This window comes from Delphinapterus leucas, chromosome 10, assembly GCF_059928025.1.
Source record: "Delphinapterus leucas isolate spDelLeu-1000000601 "Yukka" chromosome 10, BTC_Dleu_Yukka2, whole genome shotgun sequence".
Taxonomy (NCBI): domain Eukaryota; kingdom Metazoa; phylum Chordata; class Mammalia; order Artiodactyla; family Monodontidae; genus Delphinapterus; species Delphinapterus leucas.
Genome location: NC_143138.1, coordinates 96,698,941 through 96,720,014, shown reverse-complemented (window position 1 = coordinate 96,720,014; position 21,074 = coordinate 96,698,941). Strand labels below are relative to the sequence as shown.

Here is a 21,074-nt window from a genome sequence, read left to right as displayed (position 1 = left end):
GTGTGAACAAAAAGGGTTAATCTGGCTATGAAAACCAAGTAGGAAAACAAATCCATATGTGGACAGGGAGATATAAAATGAAAGCCTTCTCTGTTTAAGACCCTGCTTTAGCCTCCCCTCCCCCAACCCTTGTCAGACAAGCCTCACTGATTTGAGGCTGGTTCCAGAAAAGCACGAATGCCCAGACCCCCTGCCTTTGGGGTGGCTGGTTCTAAAACCGCACTCCACCCCCAGAGCTGACCCCACGCTCAACCGGCTGCCTCCTGGAAGTTTCCCCCCGATGAAAAACGAATTATTGCCGTCGTGATTGCCTCAGCTATCTGGCCTGCTTGGCTGAGTCTATTAGTAATGTCTGCCTTGTACCACATCATCACTTGGCAGGACGGTGCGGACACCGAATGCTCAGGCAGCCACGATAGGGGATTATCTACCCCTTTTTTCTTTGCCTTCTTTTTGTCTGCCTTTTCGATAACTTGACTCTTCTGTGTTTTTAGCACTTTCATCAAAAAATAATCCAAGAGGCGACAAGACTCAAATCAGGACATTTTTCAAGGGTTGGCAGCTCATGGAAAGGCCTGACAGGAAGGCTGTTTGGACCGAATCGCTGTAGCAATTCTGTGAACCAATTGAAGTGGCAGGGCTCCTCTCTCAGCTGGCACCGCCAGAGCCCTTGCAAGGGAGCAGCCTTGAAATATTCGCAGAGTATCTTTTATTACCTTTCACAGGTGATGGGGCTGGGGTCACTTCGAAAAAGAGCAGTACTGAGGGGGGGCAAAAAAGTCCCATGTCCTAAATTCAGCCGCTGACGGCTGGGGGCTGGATCTGTGTGACAGCTATGGAAAATCTAGGGAGTTGTCAGCCCCGGCCCAGGACTCTGACTCCTTTGTTTAACATTCTATTGGCAGGGCGGAAAGCAAACCAGCCTCTTGGGCTGCCAGCTTCTCGCTGATAGCTGATGTTTACGTGTCGTTGTATCCAAAGCGGGTCCACAAATCTTCTGTGTGGGGGACCCTGCTGGACTCAGGTGATAGGATTTTTAGGACTGAACTCTTATTTCCCTTTGACTCTAGCTCCCTTTCAACCAACTGCAGACGCTGCCCAGGGTACCGTGCCTAGCGCATCGCCAAGCACAGACAGATCAAACCAGCCCGGGGGCAAAACCCTTCTCTCCCGTTTTTGAGGATCGCCCGTTTCTAGAAAAGCCCGCCCATGATCTGAACATGTCGCTGGCTGCTTACTTAGTCAATGTGAGGAGAGGTCCTCCTGCCTCTCGCCCCGCCCAACCCCCCAGACTTTTTAATGGACCCTTTGAGACACTCAGCTTCCCAGAGCATGCGCACTGTTTCTTCAGCTGTGAAAGGGATTTCCACAGGGCAGGAGCTGACCTGGCATTTCTTGCCTAACTTAAGTGTTTCCAGAGGCTCCGACACAATCTTTTTTTTCCTTGGAGTTGTCTTTTTTCTTTCTTAGATAGGCCCTGCCAGCTTTGGGGGAGATGGAAGTAAAGCCCCTTGCTCAGAGCCAGAAGTTATCCAGTCCTCCTGGGAATCTTATTTACAGGTTTACGAAGTAGCTCGGGGGAGTTGAGATAAAAGAAAATAAAGTCCTTGCAGGGAGTCTTTACCGCCCCCCGCCCCTTTCCCAAATGAGAGCAAGCTTGGTGCCCCCAGGTTACCCTCGGAAGTGAAAATCTCACTGGCTGCGTGGTTCTTAGGTTTGGACCCTTAGTAGACTCTTCCTCAAGTGTAAAACTGTAAGCTTGAGGCTGGCAATATTTACTCATTATATCTCTCCAGTTTTCCTACGACTCTCCTGATTTTAGAGGCCTGATGTCTCAAGAACAGCTTCCTGTAAGGATGTAATTTGGGGTGTGTGGTTGTGTGCATCTGAATTCTGAGCTTGCAGCATCACTGAGCTTTCCAAGGATAACACACTGTTATTGGGGTTAATTTTGGAAACGGGGGCGGGGCACTTAGCAAACCAAATTGGAGAATTTTTTATCTTGCCTATCTGAATCTTAAAATCTTAAAAGGAAATGTGCGTGTAAACGTACAACTCTGTTATTAAATGTCTGAAGGCTTTGCTTATATAAATGATTCCTGCTGGGAATCTCACGGTTAACGTATAGGACAAGGGAAGCATTGAGACACACGTTTCCTTCGGCCAACACTGGTGCCTTGATGGAAAAAAGCACTTGTGTTTTTGGGCGGTGTTTTTCATGAGACATTTTCTTGGTTTAAATCAAGTATCCTTCTTATAAGTGACTTCTCTCTTCTCTCTTTATTGCTATTAAAACTAACATTAAATACGCTTTCAAATATTTCATCCTTTCCTTGATTTTCCCCCTACATAAAGCACTAGTTGTCCATACTCTATAGAGTTGAATTCAGCGTTTATAGAAACCTCACACGAGAAAATCACTGATTCTTAGAAAGGGAAACACCTTAGAGAGGGTTTAGGCCAAGTTTTTCACTTTTATGAAGCAGAAATTAGCAGATGGTCATTCACTTTGCCACTTTTCAAGGTCCCACCTTTGAAGGTCATGGAACACAATGAATATGTAAAATCAGAGATACTGAAGCCAAGTTCCTTTCCAGAAAATTATCTCTGGAGTAAATTTAGAATTATTCATTTAACCATATGCCCTAGAAAAGATGCCAAATTCCTCTATACCTCTAAGCCAGCCCATATGCAGTTCCCTCTGCTTGGACCATCTTCCTCATCTCTCTCCCTTCACCTAACACACTCCTGTTTGTCCTTTAGCTACCCCTATCACAGGGTCTTAGAAAAGGCTGTATCTTGTACTTCTCTGTGGTACCCATCATGATTGTAATTATTTAATCATGGATATAACTCTTTAATGTCATTCTTTCCTGCTGGGCCGTAAGTTCTATGGGGGCAGGGTCCCTGTGTGTCTAGTTCATTTCTCTATCACCAGTGCCTTTGGCAGTGCCTTGGCACATAGTAGCTCCTCAATAAACATGGGTTTCAGTAGCTTCCTCGGCAACGCTTGCTTTCAGTTTTGCCTTCGAGCAATGCTTCTAGGTGCCGTAGTAAAAGCTAACACATAATAGAGATCTCCCATTTGAGGCGGCTGTCTGCAGGACAAGTTGGAAGAAGGTCCACCCTGGTTTCCTGTGGTTTCCAGAATTCTAGCCTCCCCTGGTCACCCAACCTGCCTGGGCAGCCATTCTCCGCTCCCCTCACTTGCTCCCCTCCCTCCTCCAAGGTTCCAGCACTGGCTCTGGTCTCCCCTTGGTTCTCAGGATGCTTCTCTCTTATGCATCAATCTGCTCAAACGGCTTCAACTCTTCCCTCTGGCTCTTGGCATCATTTCCAGGAGTGTGTTCAGCTCCTGCAAACTCTCTGTGGATCGACTGATGGAACTGCCAACTCACCTCCTTTGCCACCCAAACCCACTGGTTCTCCCACGTTTATGGAATCCCTGCTCATCCAGTCACCTGGACCTGCGGTCTGAACCCTAGTCAACTGCTGGAAGAAATGCTCTTCTTACCGGGCGGAGGCTGGCTTTTCCTCCTTGAGAGGCCCATTTCTAGTTTGTGTCACCCCTTCTGTAGTGGACCCCAAAGGTAGGAGATGTTGCCCTGATGGGAGGACCAGTTTCTGAACCTTCTGGAAGGGGACTCACTAGAAGGAGAGAGAGTCAGACTTCTCTAGAGAAACTCAGAATGGAGCAAACGCAGGCTCGTCCATGAAACAGAACATATACAAGCACGGGGAACTTGTGAAAACTCAGGCCAATCGGGAGAGTCATCAAGTTCTGCAGACTTTCCTTGGCATTTCTAGGCTTGGCCCGTTGCTTCGCAACAGCCCTTCATCTGCTCCTGCCCTTGACGTGATGCGCCGGCGGAGTGCTGACGGAGCACCATACACGTTGGAGTTGAACCTGAACTCCGGCTGCTTTCTTCACTGCCTGTGTGACCACGGTGAGCAGTTCCTGCTCTCTGAACCTTGAGTTTTTAAATGCATCATCTTTAAAACGGATAATTCCTACCAGCTTCATGGGGTTGTTGTGAGAATCCAGTGTGGTAATTTATATAAGAGATACTGAAAATTGGAAAGTGCTGTAGAGATCAGGTATTATGAAGTATTAGGTGTTTATGAAGCCCTATTTCCTTCTTCCTAAATCCTATCCTCAGTATACCATCTGTGTGATTGTTTACTTATAATTTTTCTTCAAACAGATCACTTTTGAAAAACCTATTTCTTAAAAAAAACCTTTATCCCTAAAATGTATAAAAATAGGAATTAAGCCACAGACCTAGAAAACAAATTTATGGTTACCAAAGGGGAAGGGCGGGGGGGAGGGATAAATTAGGAGTTTGGGATTAACAGATATATACTATTGTATATAAAAGAGGTAAATGACAAGGACCTACTGTACAGCACAGAAAACTATATTCAATATCTTGTAATAACCTATAATAGAAAAGAATCTGAAAAAGAATATATATATACACACACGTGTGTGTGTGTATAACTGAATCACTTTGCTGTACACCTGAAACTAATACATTACAAATCAACTATGCTTCAATAAGAAGTTGTTTGTTTTGAAAGAATAGGAGGTAGCCATAAAAAATACAATAAATATGAAACAACAACATTAAATTCTAGCTAATACTCTTGCCGTTGTAAAGCTCTGAACCTGAGGACCACTCTCCATCTGTTCAAAGTGACACTGGGCAAGTGATCCAGGCGTTAAAGCCATTTTAGCACCAGGTGCAGAGTTCCTCCTGGACATAATCCAAAGGATGAAAGAACTGAAAAGGGAGACAAATTCTGACTAATGTGATTCAACATTGTTAATGCATGTCTGGCTACCAACTCAATTCATCTGTGACCAACAAGTTCATGGTCCATAGTCCTGGAACCCTGTAAACATGTTCGGTATAGATGAGAAATGGTTTAGAGGGAAGACGGGGACCTGACATTTAATTCATGTTCATCACATTAGCTGTGTCACTGTGGCAATTTACTTCATCCCTCTGAACCTTAGTTTACTCATCTGTAAAACAGGACTTGCATAAAGATTAGGAAGAAACTATGTAGCACGATGCCTGGCACGTAGCCTGTGCTTGATAAGTGCAGTTGATATGCCAAGTGCGAGGGCAAGGCTTCTGTTTTTGCCCCACATACCAAGAGCAGAACTGGTTCAAGTTTCTGGTGATTTGGTTCCGAGGAGTATGGAATGACTAATAAAAGTGAGGAGAAAATGTGGGGCCATTTTTCTACTCACAGAGTAAAAAAGAGAATTAAAGTGATTAACTGGACCATTCAGATTTTCAAAAGATGGGAAGAAATAGCAGCCAACAAAGCAATTTCACCCAGCGGAGCTCTGAATAGGCTTATCTACTCTTTCCAAAAGGCGTTCATGGTCAGCACAGTGTCAAAGGCTGGGCTAAAACTGTAAAGTACCGAGAGGTGTTGATATTAAGCATTTTTAAAGAAGGGAATGCCGACTCTGAGCCTTCAGGATGAGAAGAAATATGATGGGTCCAGGGCCCTTCTCAGAATTTCTTGCACTTCAAAGAGCATGTGCTTGGCAGTGATTCTGCCACTTTCCTGAGTTTGTTAACGTGGCTGATGGAAGGCAAAACTCTTAAAATCCACACAGATGGAACTTTTCCACTGGCTCTATTTTGGTATAAATATTCATTAAGGACTAGAAACTTAAAGTAGATATCGGCCTGAGCTATGAGTGGTTTGGACTAAATTTCAGCCAGTTTTCAGTCGTCCCTCTGGATCTTATCTCTCAGGAGGGCCAACCCTTCTGAGATGCGGCTGCCGTTGCTTAGAGGTCCCAGCCAACTTCCTCCCCAGATCAGAGAAATCACTGGAGTTTGGTCTCAAGAGACTTCCAGCCAGAAACAGGGGGCCTCAAGGTTCAGATGAAGGTTTCAGTTTGTTGTCTGAAGGAAGGAAACAAATGAAAGCTTGGCTCATCTGCCATCTTAAAGTCCATCCTTTTATAGATGAGTTTGAAGGAGGATAATAAAACTTGGGACCAGACTTCAAAAGTTCCGAGTCTGCTTTGGAACGGTGCCTTCCCCATCCCCCTCAGGAAGGTTTTAGATTAAGCAACGTGTATGGGTCTGTGGAAGAGGTTAATAGTCTCACCTACTCTATTCCATGTCTGTCTGTGTCCTCCGACCCCATCTTCTCTCTCCCCCTTTCTGTCCTCTCAGGATTCCTTGTCTCTGTCAGGAAGGAGAACCAACCTGCTCTCACTTCTTTTGATACCTTTCCTTCTCTCTCCTGTATCCTGATTCCATCCCATTTCCTTTTCTGTCCATAATATTACTGAGCCCTTACTGTATGCCAGCCTTTCCGAGGTGACACAAAGGAGAATTAAGACACGATCCCTGCCCTCAAGGAGCTTACTAATGGAGGATGTAGGGACAAAAAAGATGTTACGGGACAGGAGTTAGGCGGGTGGGACAGTGATAACATGTGTTCCAGGACCATTTGGGAAACTAAACGTCCATTCAGTAGGAGAGCAAAATCCATGCTGGGAGTTCAGAGGAGAGAGAACTTTGTCTGCACTGCAGGCTTCATGGAGGAAGGGCACTGGGGAATGGATGGGACTTTGGCCCATGGAGAAGAAGTCCTTTTAGTATGCGAGTGAGGAAGAACAAGTGTTTTCAGGGAAAAATGGACAGATCAGGTTGGGTAAACAGAATGCTGTAGTGATGGATAAGGCTGAACAGGGCCCCATCACGCAGAAACTTTAATGCCAGACTAAAGTCACTGGAGAGATTCTAAAGAGTCCTAGTGGCAGCTCCCTGGAACAAAGCTGTCTGTTACAGTGGTACCTCCCCGGGGCTGAAGCAAGAACTCAGCCCTCAACCTCTTTGTGCCCAAATCCTTCTGCTTGAATATGCAGCCCTTTCCAGTTATTTGTCAGATATTGTCTTGATTATTTTCTAACAGTGCTTCAAGGTAAAATTTACATGCAGTAAAAATTCAGAAATCCCACGTATTCACTTGAGTACTTTATATGTATATCCCCTGGGACCACCATCCAGATAAAGAACACTTCCTGTGCTCCAGAAAGTTCCCTCATGCCCCTTTCTAGTCAATAACAACCTCTTCTTAGCCACTGTTCTGACTTCCGTCACTGTAGATGGGTTGGGCCTGTTTTTGAATCTCACACAAATGGAATTAGACAGTAGGTCGTCTTTTGAGTGTGAGTTCTTCTGTCCAACTTATTTAAGATTATCCATGTTGATGCATATATTAGTAGTTTTTTAATACTAAGTAGTTTTCTGTTGTGTAGATGTAAAATAATTTATTTATTCATTCTCCTGTTGATGAAAGTTTGAATTATTTCCGGAGTTTGGCTATTATGAATAAAACTTCTCCAACTACTCTTGTCCAAGTTTTTTGGTAGACATCTGTGCTCCTTTCTCATGGATGTAGACCCTGCTGGGTCACAGGGCAGGTGTATGTTCAATCTTATTAGAGGTTACCGAACAGTTTTCCAAAGTGGGTGTGTCATGTACATTCTCCCTGGCAATGTATGTGAGTTCAGCTGCTCCACGCCCTTATAACACTCGCTCTTAAATTTATTTTATTTATTTATCTTTGGCTGCGTTGGGTCTTTGTTGCTGTGCACGGGTCTTCTCTAGTTGTGGCGAGCGGGGGCTACTCTTCATTGCGGTGCACGGGCTTCTCATTGCGGTGGCTTCTCTTGTTGAGGAGCATGGGCTCTAGGCGTGTATGCGTCAGTAGTTGTGGCATGCGGGCTCAGTAGTCGTGGCGCACGGGTTTAGTTGCTCCGTGGCATGTGGGATCTTCCTGGACTAGGGCTGGAACCCGTGTCCCCTGCACTGGCAGGTGGATTCTTAACCACTGCGCCAGCAGGGAAGTCCCTCAACACTTGCTCTTGTCAGTGTTTAATTTCATCATTCTGTAGGGTGTATAATGCTATCTCATTGTGCCTTTAATCTGTGTTTCTCTGATGAGTCATGAGGTTGAGCACCTTTTCCTACACTTATTAGCCATTTAGACATCTTTTTTTGTGACATGCCTATTGAAGTCTTCACCTATTAAGAAAAATGGATTGCTTTTTCAAAACTATTGATTTATAGAGGTTATTTATCTATTTTGGGTTACAATCCTTTGTCAGATATATGTACTATGAATATTTTCTCTCTCTGGGTTGTCTTTCGGTTCTTAGTGGTATCTTTTAATGAAATCGAGTTAATTTTGATGACCAGCTTTCGTATTTATTTACTAAGCATTCTCTCCAGATGCAAGAGTCATAAGGATATAAAACTTAGACTATTTTCTTACTGTTCTAGCGTTCCATAGAGTAATAAGCTACGACAACGTTGCAAATCATCTTTAAAAGCTTTTCAGAAAGATATTACCCTATTTACCAAGGTTTTCTTCTTTTCCTTCATAGCTGCCTCTGATTTCCTATTACCCACCCCCAACCCTTACTTTTGATCAATCAGGTACTTTGCATGTGGAACAGTGCTGATTTTTCATGAGTGTTTATGATATGGGTTTGGAGTTCTTCCCTTAGTGATTTAAAATTTCCTATTTCCTTTCACTTGACATGTCTTTCCACTTAAAAAAAAAAAACTCTCTTCCAAGGAACAGGATAGTTTGGTGGCACAGAAGTGGCCTTCCCTATTGGGTGAGGATGGAAGTACCTACCTGGAGGAGGTGACACACGTCCCAAAACTGATGCCAAAACAAAAAGTGGGGGCTGTCTGTGGGCCATGTCACTCAGTTAAAAGCATATTCTAGGCCTCCCAGCAGGTAGGAAGTAAGCCAAGAAATAGATGCTCTGACCTCAGTCTTGACCAATGTGTAGGACTTGGTCGGTGAACCAGAACCAGAATGTTAGCAAAACGTGGCCATTGCATCCTTGAACTAAGGAACTGAGAAAACAGAGAGAACCAATGGGGAGTGGTGGGAAGTTGCAGAGAGACAGAGATTTTAGCTCAACATAAGAAAGAGCTGTCTAATAATTAAAGGGGTTCAAAAAACCAGATCTCTTGACGAAGTTTCAGTGCTTGCCAGTGGTTCTTACAGCATCTGGCGCTCTGGTTCATCTCCCATTTAAGGTTTTGGATAGGCTACTTGGACAAAATAGTTTTGGTTTTTTTTGTTGTTTTTTTGCGGTACACGGGCCTCTCACTGTTGTGGCCTCTACTGTTGCGGAGCACAGGCTCAGGACGCGCAGGCTCAGTGGCCATGGCTCACGGGCCCAGCCACTCCACGGCCTGTGGGATCTTCCCGGACCGGGGCACGAACCCGCGTCCCCTGCATCGGCAGGCGGATTCTCAACCACTGTGCCACCAGGGAAGCCCAGACAAAATAGTTTTTAAGTCTTTCTGAACCTAAGATGCTAAGACACCCTGAATTCTAATCCTAGCTCTTCTACTAATTACCTCTGTGACCTTGAGCACATGACCTAACCTGCTGGATCTCTCTCCTTCTTTGTTAACAGGGAAGTTGACCCAGGGAACCTGTAAGGCCCGTTCTGCCTCTTAAAAATTAATTCTAATTGCTGAAATATACAGTATAACAATTATTCAAATAAGGATATGATGATTTCCTTTGTGATGGTCTCAGCCCTGGGCTGGGTCCAAAGAAAGGTACAGGGTGGTGACAAGAGCCGTTCTAATTAGCGTGAATCTTAGTGTAAGGTGTTTTCTCCACAGGCTGTTTGGGCCTGTTGGCTGTGAATGAGGACAGACTCGAGGAAACACAACTTTTCCATCAAACCTCACCTCTTTGTCAGATCCCTGCAAACACAGGGATGATCCCCAGAATTTCATTTTCCAGATAACTGGCAGGGAATCATCTGGGATTTTATCCCCCCTCTGTTTAACGTACCACAAGCAACTGAAAAAAATCAACTGACAACACTCATCCCAGTGGCGTTTTGATATCCAAACCATATGGTTTTCATTTTGAGGCATCACCTGCTCAAAAACATGGCAAGAAGAGACCCACAGTCTCAGACCAAGTCAGAAATCTGAAGAACGGAGCAAAAGGAATTGTTTTGATGCAAGAGTCTGGATCTCGTTACTCAAGTCTCCATATTTCGAAAGGCTGATTTTCCTCCTCGCAGTTTATCAAGGAATCCTCTGTAGGATTTCTTTTCCTCTAATTACCATTTAAATGACTTGAGAATTGGAAGGTGAATAAAACATGGGGTGGAAACACCATCCTACGGTCCTCTGAATTGTATTTTCACATTCTGCTCACAAGGACCGCGTGCTGAATTTTGCAGAGGGTGTGTGTGTGTGTGTGTGTGTGTGTGTGTGTGTGTCTGTCTGTGTCTCTGTGTGTTCCTTTCTTTCCATATATGTTGCATATCCTCAGTTAACTTTTTTTTCCTTTGATCACAACACAAATCTACATCTTCCTGCAAAAATTCGAACTGACTGGGGGTGAGCCTGCTGGAACTCCTTTGCGGAGCTTAGGACTCTCAAGCGTGCCAGCTGGCCGGCTCTGCTATCCTATCACCCCCAAGGGTTTTGGTTGAGAGGCGAGAGGAACAAGTTCTCATACGAGAAAGTTACAAGACATGCCTGATGGATGGATGGATACGTAGGAATGTATTTCTCCATAGTTCAAGCTGGGTGATATTCCCCAAATTAGAAATCAGATCAGATGGAGAATATGCGTCTCAGACTTGGAACGCATAAAACTGTCCTGTGACCCGATCCCATTACTCATTCATCCTTGTCTTTCAACACGCAGCTCAGATGCCGTGCCCTCGGTAAGCTTTCCCTGACCTCCCCAGGTGAGGTTAAGTACTTCCTCTTCTGATCTCCCTCACTCCCTCGATTGTACCTCTGATCAAGGCCTTTGGCACTGCTTTGGTTCTCTGATGGCCAGACTGGCTGTTCTGTCTCTCAAACCATCAGCCTCTGGGATTTCTTTCCTTTTCACTTCTCTGCTTCCCAGCTCAGTCCCTGGCTTATAATAATTACATAGAATACGTGTTTGCGCAGAATAAATTCTTAAAGTCAGCCAAATCAGAGGTGGGTAATAAGTGTCATCAAAATAATGTTTTCATTCTCTTTACCATTTCACTCTTATTGGCTGTTTCAATAGTGATGATAATTCTTGTGTAACCCACATTCATAAGTTGTCAAATACTGTGTTAAGAACTTAATAGATTATTGTTGTGACGACAATTTTTAGGCCCACTTTATAGATGAAGAAACTGAGGCTTAGAGGTAATGTGATTTATCCAAATAGGAAACACGTGGCAGAGCTGGGATTTGAACCCAGTTTGTCCATTCTAAGGACCTCAGATCTCAATCCACTATGATTGTGTGTGTACATGTGTGTTTATATATGCATACGTGTGTATATTTGCACACGCATGTGTGTAGAATACTGTTAAAGCTTTATGTCGACAGAAGTCTTAATCTATTTGAGCCCCTTTGTCTGATATGGAAGTGTCCCTTCTCAGAACCATGTTTTAAATGCACAAATTAAAATATGTAGGATTACAAAGGAAATGAATATTACTGAAATAATACCAATATATAAAAACAAATCTGTAATTTAGTAACATACGGGCCTTTCTTAAATTAATTAACAAGACCAGCCGTGGATTTAATTACTGTTATTTCAGAATAAGGACAAGCATGAGCGGTATGCCCGGCATTTCTCTTGGCTGTAATAGGATTATGAAAACATCAGATATCCATCGGTATGAAGGGAACGGGGTCTATTTCCAGTTATCATTTTCTCACTTAAATGTCATATACAAAAACAAAACAAAAAAAGGCATAGGGGATGCTGAACTGCCAGGGCTTTTGTCTTCATTTATAATGGAAGGAAACGCTACATTTCAGTTAGAGGTTGGGTATATAAGGATGCAACAGTTTTCTTAATTTACGTCCCTCAATTCTATCCACGGATCCCCGGCTAAAAACCTCTCCTCTATCTACTAACAAGATTAAAAACAAAATCTCCCTCCCAGGCTTCCTCTAAAATAAGCCTCAAATGCTGACCCCTCCCCCCATCAGAGCCAGCCCCCTTAACAAGGACACTGGTGGCCACAGGGCCAAAGCTGGGGTGGGGAGCACAGGTGTGCCTTGGCAGGTGGGTGGCTCTCTTCCAGGATGAGGGCAGGGCTGGGCTCCACGTTCCCTCCACCTCTTCCAGTCAGAGGATTAGCCAGGTCAGTCCCTTGGTGGGCAGCCTCGTGAATCAGTACGTGGAAATGCCTCTTAGTCATATAGCCCTAATAGACGCTACCTGCTTAAGGCAGGTTTCTTATGGGGCATTAGTCAGCTCAGAGCTCTCACCCCATGCTCCTGCCCTTTGGTGCCTCTGACACCAGCACCAGGAAGGAGAGAGCCTGGGGTGTTGAGCTGCCTGAGAACATGGGCTGAGCACAGACAACCGGTCTACCGCCAGTGGCGAGGGGGCTGACGGGGCCGCTGCTTACCGGTGGTACGTGAGAGCTGCCAGTAGCCCCCTTGCCTCAGACTTCTCTTCACTCAGTGCTCTGTTTAAAATGCAACAGCTGGGGGCAGAATTGTCATACTTATTTCACTGTTACACTGTAGAGATGACTGAGGTTGGGAGTGGCTCAGATGTGTGCAGTGCTGAAATCTGAGGGTAGACAGCAAAAGAGGAGGAAGAGGGGTGTGTGTGTGTGTGTGTGTGTGTGTGAGATGGGGGAGGTCAAGGAACACACAGAGTGAAAGAACACTGCCATTATTTGGTTCTTCTCTTACCGTAATGTAAAACACATTGCAGTGGACTCAAGTTAACATGGCAGGAACCAAAACTTTCTTATTCATTGCCCTGTACTGAGTGCTCAGCACATAATAGGTACGAAATAAATATCTGTTAAATGAAGACATGGGTGACCGTTACCCTGTCTTATAAGCAAGACATCCGAGGCCTTGGCGAGGGTAAGTGCCTGGGTCAGATCACCCAGCTGGGGCCAACGAGTGGCCTCAGCAAAGGGGAGGGCTGCTGTTTGCAAGTGTGGCAACCACACACCCAAGGCAAATTGTTGCCATTGTCATGATCCTTGCAGATGACGTGACCAGAGTCTATTTATGGCCAAGGTCTAAGTGTAGCTACAAAGAGAAGGTCCTGCAGTCTGATACCTTAGAAGCCACCTGTGACGTCAGTAAGCTGAACTTGGTCTCCCACGTTCTAGCACTTAACTACCTATGGGATTTCTGCACTGGGCTGATGAGAGGGCATACCAATAGCAGGAGGCAGTATTATTTTCAGAACGTACTACGCATCCAGGCACTCTACCTGCTTTATCTCATTAGACTCCTGCTTAAATATAGCACTGTTATTAATTCTCTTTCTCACATGAGGAACTAGAGGTCCAGAGAGGACAAGCAACTTGGTTGCAGACCTAGGAAATGTCAGAACTACGTGTCACATCTAGATCTCCATGCTTGCAAAGGCTGCATGTTTAGCCACTTCTCCAAATGGCCTCTGAACCATGTGGCCAAAGCTACGTTCACAGCCAAAATGTTCACCTGACCTTCTGAGCTTTGAAGGTATGAGGGGGACACGAAATCAGGGTACCATGGCCATGGAAGTGACGGAAGAGAGAAGATACCCTTTTCTCCTTCATTCTTAAAAGATGCTGTGAGTCAGTGCATCTCTGCTGTGTCACATGTAAATTTTGGATGTGACATTTTCCCCCCATGTCCCATCTGCCACATGAAGGGATTGACCAAGCAGATCACTAGATCTGTCTCAGCTCTTTTATATAATGATTCCTTCACATTTTCTCCAAAGATTAATTTTAAGGACCCCATGTTTTAAAATAGGAGGAGGAAAAAAAAATCAGTCCATACACATATCATGTGGATTTGAAACAGCCGCCATGGGCTGGACCGTGGCACTAACTTTGTCCTTCAAAAGAGTGACTTGCCAAATACAGCCTTTGGTTTCTTCTCCCTCGGCAATCTTATTTCCTTTTAAAGCATGTCCTGGTGGGGGCTTGGGCTGTTTTGCTTGGTCCTGATTCCCGTGTTATTGGGTAGACCGTGAGTCAGGCTGACCAGGCACGCAGAGATACACATTCCAGAGGCCAAGCTTATCCCCAGGATAGAATTTCCTGGAAGCTCTGGAACTTGGATCTCTAGGATTTTTTTTTGTCAAGTATCATTGCTTCTTCAGTAATTTCTGGATAATATTGTATGATTCTTTAGATTGTCTCTCTACCAGCTTTCTCTCTAGACAGCTCTATCAGACTTCTAGAAACCCAGGAAGGGAGAAATCTAGAAAGTCCTTCTTCTCTACCTGGGAAATAGCTTTGACTTGGCGTGGGTGATGGTATACACCTGGTCGTGGCCGAGAAATAGCAGAGAGGCACAGATGCCTGGTAACCTTTGGCAAATGCTGGGCCATTCCTGAATCACACTATCAGTGTGTAGGAAGACCTTGATCTCTGTGTGAAGCCTGTAGTAATAATCCTAGTCCTTCACCAGATTTCTGCTTCTGATGAAAGCCTCTGGTTTCCTCCTGTAGTGGAAAGAGCTTCAGTTTTGGAATCAGAGAAGACCGGGTATGAGTTCTTAACTTGTCATCATGTGATCTTAGGCAAGTCATTTGAACTCTTAGCGTTCATTCACTCATGTGTAAAAAGGATATTAATATTTTTGCACAGTGGTCCTAAAGGCGAAGAGAGATAGGATGCGAGAAGACATCAAGCATCCTGAGTGTACTCAAAAGACATCTTTCCTTCCTTTCTTGTGCCTTTCCCCAAACTTGTCCATCCTAACAGAGGACAGATGAGTCTTCCTGCAGATCCTTAGGGGACAAGAGCCCAAATGGATGATGAAAGTAAGACCAGCACATCCTTTCTGAGAAAACATGTAAACACTTCTCATATAAAAGAGCAGACAGTGAGCAACTGGATTTCCACATCAAATATTTAGGCTTGATACGAAGTACAAGTTTCTGCCACTAAGAGAGTCTTGGCCCACATAGGAGACCTGACTCCTTGTTTCACTCTTTCTAGAAAAGCTATCTAGACAGCATTTCTGGAGCATCTGCTGATCTGTGCCATGGATATGTGCTCAGCTCCCAGAATGGGTTCAGGATAGCCCCAATGTTGCGTTAAGGAAATGGTTCGATCTTGAGGGTCTCCTGTACAAGTAGCTGGTGGCCCTGTATCTGGTGGAGTCATGGCAGCTGCCAGCCAAATCCTCTTCCTATCAAATGAAAGGGAAGAGGGGGATACTTCCAAACAAAGCCACTTAGAGAGCAGCAGCTGTCTCTTCTTTCTGGAGGTCCCGAAAAGCTGTTCCCCAATTCTGCTTTCAGTGGAACTGAGTTTTAGTCCTGTTTTCCCATAATCATGTGCTATTTGGGAGACACTGTGGTATCCAGGAGAGGCCAGTGGACTGCAGGGGGAACGAAGTCCAGTTCTCATTCAAGGTCGGCCACTTCCTAGGGAAAATGACCTATCCAAAGTCACCGGTAAGTGCTTGCGGTTACTATAATGACTCGACCCCCGCCCCAGCCAGGAAACTTTTCTTATGATACATATTTAAATGGTGTCGGATGAACACTGGGGAGATAAGAACTCCCAGGGTCTGTGCTTATCAGGACAGATTTCCACTTTATTATACAGACACTATTTTGAATGTGCAAGTTGGAAGGAAAGATTCTCCTTGCCGCAGTCAAATGGAATACCTCTTGTGGAGCCCAGTTGACCCTAGTGGGGGGGGTGGTTACAGGAGGAACTATTCCCTGAGTTCTCTGCTCCTGACTTACCCTCACCGTAAGTAGCAGGAGCGGAGGTGGGAAAGGAAGATGCACATGTGAGTCTGTGCACCTGTCCCTCCTTCTTGGTCCCCAGGCCTTTGCTGAATCTAGCCCATTCTTTTTCTCCCTCGTCACCTTTAGTCAGTTAACATGGAGAGAAGATCAAACTACGGGAAGATCCGTAAGGGATACCACGGGATCCAGAGGGGAATACCAAAGTCATTTTTCCCCTGTCCTGCCTGTAGAACTGTTGGTAAGCCCTGGGCCGGGAGAAGGCCTTGGAGCTGAGATGGCTTAGAATAAAGCCAAGAGATGATCTGCGAGGTACCTTTCCCTGCCTTCCACCATCTCAGGGGGTGGATGCATTGGTGAAAGTCAACTGTCAACTGCAACCCCGTATATTCGGACGTGTCTGCACAACATGACAAGTATCTGCAACTTACAAGCAGTGGCTTCAGCATCTGTTTGGGGAGATCTTTAAGAAGGACTTGGATAATTTCTTTCTTTCTTTCTTTCTTTCTTTCTTTCTTTCTTTCTTTCTTTCTTTCTTTCCTTCCTTCTTTCTTTCCTTCTTTCTCTCTCTCTCTCTCTCTCTCTCTTTCTTTCTCTCTCTCATTCTTTCTCTCTCTCTCTTTCTTTCTTTCTCTTTCTTTTTTTTTTTTTTTTTTTTATATGGCTCTCTTTGGGCCAAGTTGCTTATACACCTATGGGCATGTATCCAATGGCTTGGCTATTAAAGTCTTTAAGTGACAGCTTAATATATTTCTAAGATGGAGGAAGCCAAGGACAATTCTCGAGGAGCCGTGTTGATGTTGGATCGGCTTGCCCAGGCAGTGTGCCAGCAGTTTTGCACGCGGCAGGAACTGGAGGTGAAAGCAGGAAGGGCTGAATTATGGAGGGGAGGGCAGAGCTGGAGGACAGGAAAGCCAGGAGGGACGTGATGTGGAGAAGCGTGGAGGGGGACGCCCAGCTGAACCTGGCAATGCACTAGGACGAACCATTCTTTCATGCTCCTCTGACATGGTGCTGAGGGGTGAGAAATAGAACCCTCCGGAGCCGGTCCACTCACAGTCAGCAGTGAACATGCTCTCTGATCTTTTTGTTCTAGTCCTTTCCAAACTCCTGCAAATGGCTCTTTGGCAGCCAAGGGGTCTGTATTCTTACAGAGCCTAATGGGCCCTGGCCCACCTTCTTAGCAATCTCAGAGAAGGGGCTTGACCTGTCTGGGTCTCAGTTTCCTAATCTATAAAGTGAAAAGAGCTCTGTGTCTGCTTCCAGGCCTACCATTCCAGCACTCCAGAGTGAAATGCTCAGTGACTGATGATCTCTGTTGTGTAAGCAGATTTTGTATCTGTTGGGCTAGAATGAAGACAAGGTCATTGGTCATTGCTGTAGGTTATCAAGGCTGAGCAGCTGGCTTTCGCTCAGCCGAATGAAAATTAGTTACTCCTCAGATGGGCCAGTCAGCTGAAGAAAAAAGAGCACGTCCTTCATTCCCCAAAAGACTCCTTTCAGCAATCACACACCCACTGAAATACACAACCACCACTGACAATAACAATGGCTAAATCTATTTGCGCTCATGTGCTGAGCCCTTTGTACACATCAGCTCATTTCATGATCACGGACCCCTTGGGAGGGAGATGCTTTTAGTGTCTCCCCATTTTCAGATGAGGACGCAGACTCAGAAGCTTACCCAAGAGCACACAGCTAGTAAGTGGTGGAGCTGGGATTTGAACCCAGATCTGGTTACAAGAATACTAACCGCTTAATAAACAAGAGAAGAACACATCCACAGTGGTGGTTGATTCCACCAAGAGAAATGGCATTTGGCCTTCCAGGCTTTTTGTTACCAGGGCATGGTGGCTAGTTTCTGATTCTCAGGGAAACTCTCCATGCTAGGAAACCTCTTTCCCAGTTGAAAAACAAATCATGACTCAAGAGCCGCCAACGGGAGCATTCGACTCAGCACAGATGAGAGGGCGTAGGGAACTATTTCTACGCCCTGCCACGAACTATGGATGTGACCCGCGGCCAGTCCCCCTGTCTGCCCGGAATTGGATAGATGGTCTCAAAGCCTACTCCAGGTTTGGGATTTTATGTTCTGTCTCTTGAAGATTTTTTTTCTGACTTTCCAGCTGCTAGGGATTCCCTGCAGCACCCATCCCTTTGGGGGCAGGGCAGTGGAGTCAGCTTGTAGCCCATTTGAAGTCATTTCTCATTTTGTAAATAGGTCCCTTGAAGCTCTCAGGGGCTATGAAATTGTTTCGGAATGCCTAAGTGTGATTATGCCTCCTGAAGCCAAATGTTAGCAAACCCCCCACTGTTGCAGATTTTGAAAGCAAATTATGCAATAAAAGTTGTACAGCATGCTGTTGACGTGACCCAGTGTTTAATCACCGCTGTACAGCTCAGGAAGTACAAGCTTATACAAAAGCAAGCGGAGCTTTCCCCCCATTCCCTTCCCTTTTCTTGACTTTCTGAGTTGATGACATGGGTTAATCAACCAAGTGGTCATCCTCCTCTGTCACAGTCCCAAAGGGTAAAAAATACCCACCCTTTCATCTCTACCCACCACATTCTTCCGCTAAGCCTGTAATTGGATCTAAACGGAAAATAAACGCTTTGCAGGCCAAGGAAGTTGGCACTAGAGGGTGACAGGTCGGAGACTGTGTTCCACCTCTAATCCGGATAATCACACGCTCCCATGCAAAGGAAAGTAAAAGCAAGCCTTCCTCCGAGTGGTGGCCGGGGCTTGTGCTGAGGAGGGGTGTTCCGTGTATCCTGTTTCCCTTCACCCACTAACCGTCCACTAGCTTGTAGTAAAACCACCGCGAACCATCTGATTTTCCAGTGGACAGTGAGACGCTGCCCCTTTAGCTCTGAACTCTTTTACCTTGGCTGAATTTGGGGAGGGAGTTCAGACACACAAATATCCCGGTTGCCGCCACAAGTTAGAAAACAGTAACGCACGAATTGTACTGTCCGAGAACACCATGGTCTTAGCCCGTTCACTTGTAGTTGATTGAGTCCTGCTGTGCGTGGCGTGCTGCATCAGGACAGAGATGAGCGAGAAAGGTTTGTCCTCCAGGAGTTTACAAAGGTGGGTAGAGAAGTGAGAGCAGTGTGTGCCTGACTCACTGGTGGTAGAAATTAGCGGGTACCTTACCAAGGTCTAACATGCGGTGAGAATTCCAAAGGAGGAGAAATGACTGGATTCTGCACATAGTCTGGCAAATGCAATGGGGGCAGGTACATTCCAGAGAGATGCCCTGATGAAGTCTGCCCTGGTGTACACATTCAGAAGGGTCTGATGCACTGCTCTGTATGCGAGTCTGGGGCAGGCCAGCCATGCAGTGGCGTAGCTGTAAATCAGATGCGTGAATCCTGCACCTCTAAGTGGTTGGCTTGCATCTTGATTCTGACATAGGTTTTTTTTTTTTTTCCCCCTTCTCATTCTACTCCTGCACCCCCCCTCCATCCCCCTCCCCCCACGCCTCTGGTAATGGCAAATGTCTAAAGAGGAATTTGCCCTGTAAGACCAAGTTCTCTTTGGGAGATGACCCTACAGGGTACCATCACTGTTACTGCTTCTGTGAGGGAGGTGGGACCTATCATCCCCCCATGGGAAACAAGGGAACTGAGGCTTAGAAAAGGGACTCGGTCATTGTGATGCAGCTAAAAGGTGGCAGGGCTGGGGTTTCGATGCCAAAGGTTTTCCTTAGGCTCTGCTGCCTGCTGGGAGCAACTCTCTGTGACGCTGGGCCTCAGTTTCTCCACTGGTCTAGGCTGTCTCTCGGCTTCCTTCCAGCTCACAGGTCCTCTAAGCCTCCGGCCTGTGCCCCCTCCCAACTGCCTGCAGGTATGTAACTGGCGGTGGTTGGAGCTAGGGCACAGCCGCAGGCCCCTCAGGCAGTAATTCACCCGTGACCTTCTGGGCTCCCGGCCAGCCCTTCTTGAAAGGGAAACGTGCAGACCCTGGGGACAGAAATTAGTTCCCGTGTGCTGGAATTGCTGCCACTGCCAATATCACCAACTAAAGAAACTGGTTTCTGTGTGTGTGTGTGTGTGTGTGTGTGTGTGTGTCTGAAAAACACAAAACGCTAGGATGACAGCAAAAAGGGAGATTCCTTGTGAGTATATATAACCCCCTCCCCAAACCTTCACCTCAATCACAGGAGGGGGAAGGAAGGGTCTTTCCCCCCCACTACAGACCAGAGAATTACCATTTCAGAAAAAGTTTTACCTTATTTAAATTTTAATTAGCATCATCAGAGAACTAAGATCCTTGGCAAAAACTTTACACGACGGCCTTTAAGAGTAAAATTTGGGGGGGTGTGCCTGTTAGCTCAAACATGTATTCCCAGCTTTTCTATTTTCTGTTAAGTCTCGGAATTTAATGAATTTCCTTCTCCTTACTTCTAGGTAAGCCGCCTCAAACACAGAGGAGAGGGAAACGGGGAAAGAAAGAATCTGGGTAAGTACAGACAGATCGCAGCTCACCTTCTGAACTCCTGGGTTGAGGTCCATGGCCACCTTTGCCATCCTCTTCTGGGGTGGACAAACAGCGCCTGGCTTCTCAGGCAGAGGCGCGAGGGCGCGCAGCGGGGACAGTGGTGGCTGAATGGCCAGGATCGCTGGCCCAGGGCGAGCTCTGCTCGCAGCCCGGCGCGGCGGGGCCCTTTAATTGGAGAGCGGGACTCCCTCTAAAACCTCGCCAGCCAATCGGCGCGGGCGCTCGCGCTTGGCCAGCCAATCCCAGCGCGCGGCTCCCCCCTCCCTTCGGTTGGTCTGGGCCCGGCCGGGAGGCTGCAGCTGAGTGAGCGCTGCCCTTACGTCAGTGGGGCCGCGGCCCCTGCCTGCCCGGGCGGCGCACATCTGTCCCTGAGCGGCAGGAATCCGTCCCCACGCCCTTCTCCTTTAAAGGACAATGGGCAGAGGGTGGGGCGGGCCGCCGGCCCCGCGATCCATTCAGGTCAAAAGGGAGAGTGATCAAACAGGAAGGCTCGGGTATTTTTAGTGAGCTGGGTCCAAAAATAAATGCTGAGCTGTGTTCCCCTGCCCACCCTTTCTGCCTTGTGGTAGAGGGGTGGGCAGGTGGTATGCAGCAGCTTTGACTAAGCTGGCTAGCTTTTCCCAAACCTGGGCAAGTTTCCCAATCATCGGAGAGGAGGTGAGATTGCAGTGGGTGTGTTTTAAACTTAACGTTTGTAAAGTATTATTCTGCCTTTTATAACTTGCTGTCGTGTCAGTCCTCCCCGTTCAGGGAGGAAGAGAACACTGTCCTGATTTTATAAGTGGCAGCGTGTACA

At 46.2% G+C, this 21,074-nt stretch overlaps 1 protein-coding gene across 6 annotated transcripts in view; it reads right to left on the bottom strand.

Moving 5' to 3' along the window:
- The window catches only part of LMCD1 (LIM and cysteine rich domains 1), a 58,394-nt gene extending 37,759 nt beyond the window's left edge, over positions 1 to 20,635 (bottom strand). For 3 of the 6 annotated variants that reach the window (XM_089919579.1, XM_089919580.1, XM_022564640.3), the window contains exon 1: positions 20,266 to 20,626. Coding sequence is in view for 3 of the 6 variants with exons in the window: in XM_022564640.3 (XP_022420348.1) it covers positions 20,266 to 20,307 (42 nt within the window). In the remaining 3 variants the exon portion in view is untranslated. Of the gene's footprint in view, positions 1 to 20,265 lie in introns of all 6 variants that reach the window. The other 3 variants (XM_089919583.1, XM_089919582.1, XM_030759404.2) reach the window with 3 other exon arrangements.
- Between the last annotated feature and the right edge of the window lie 439 nt (positions 20,636 to 21,074).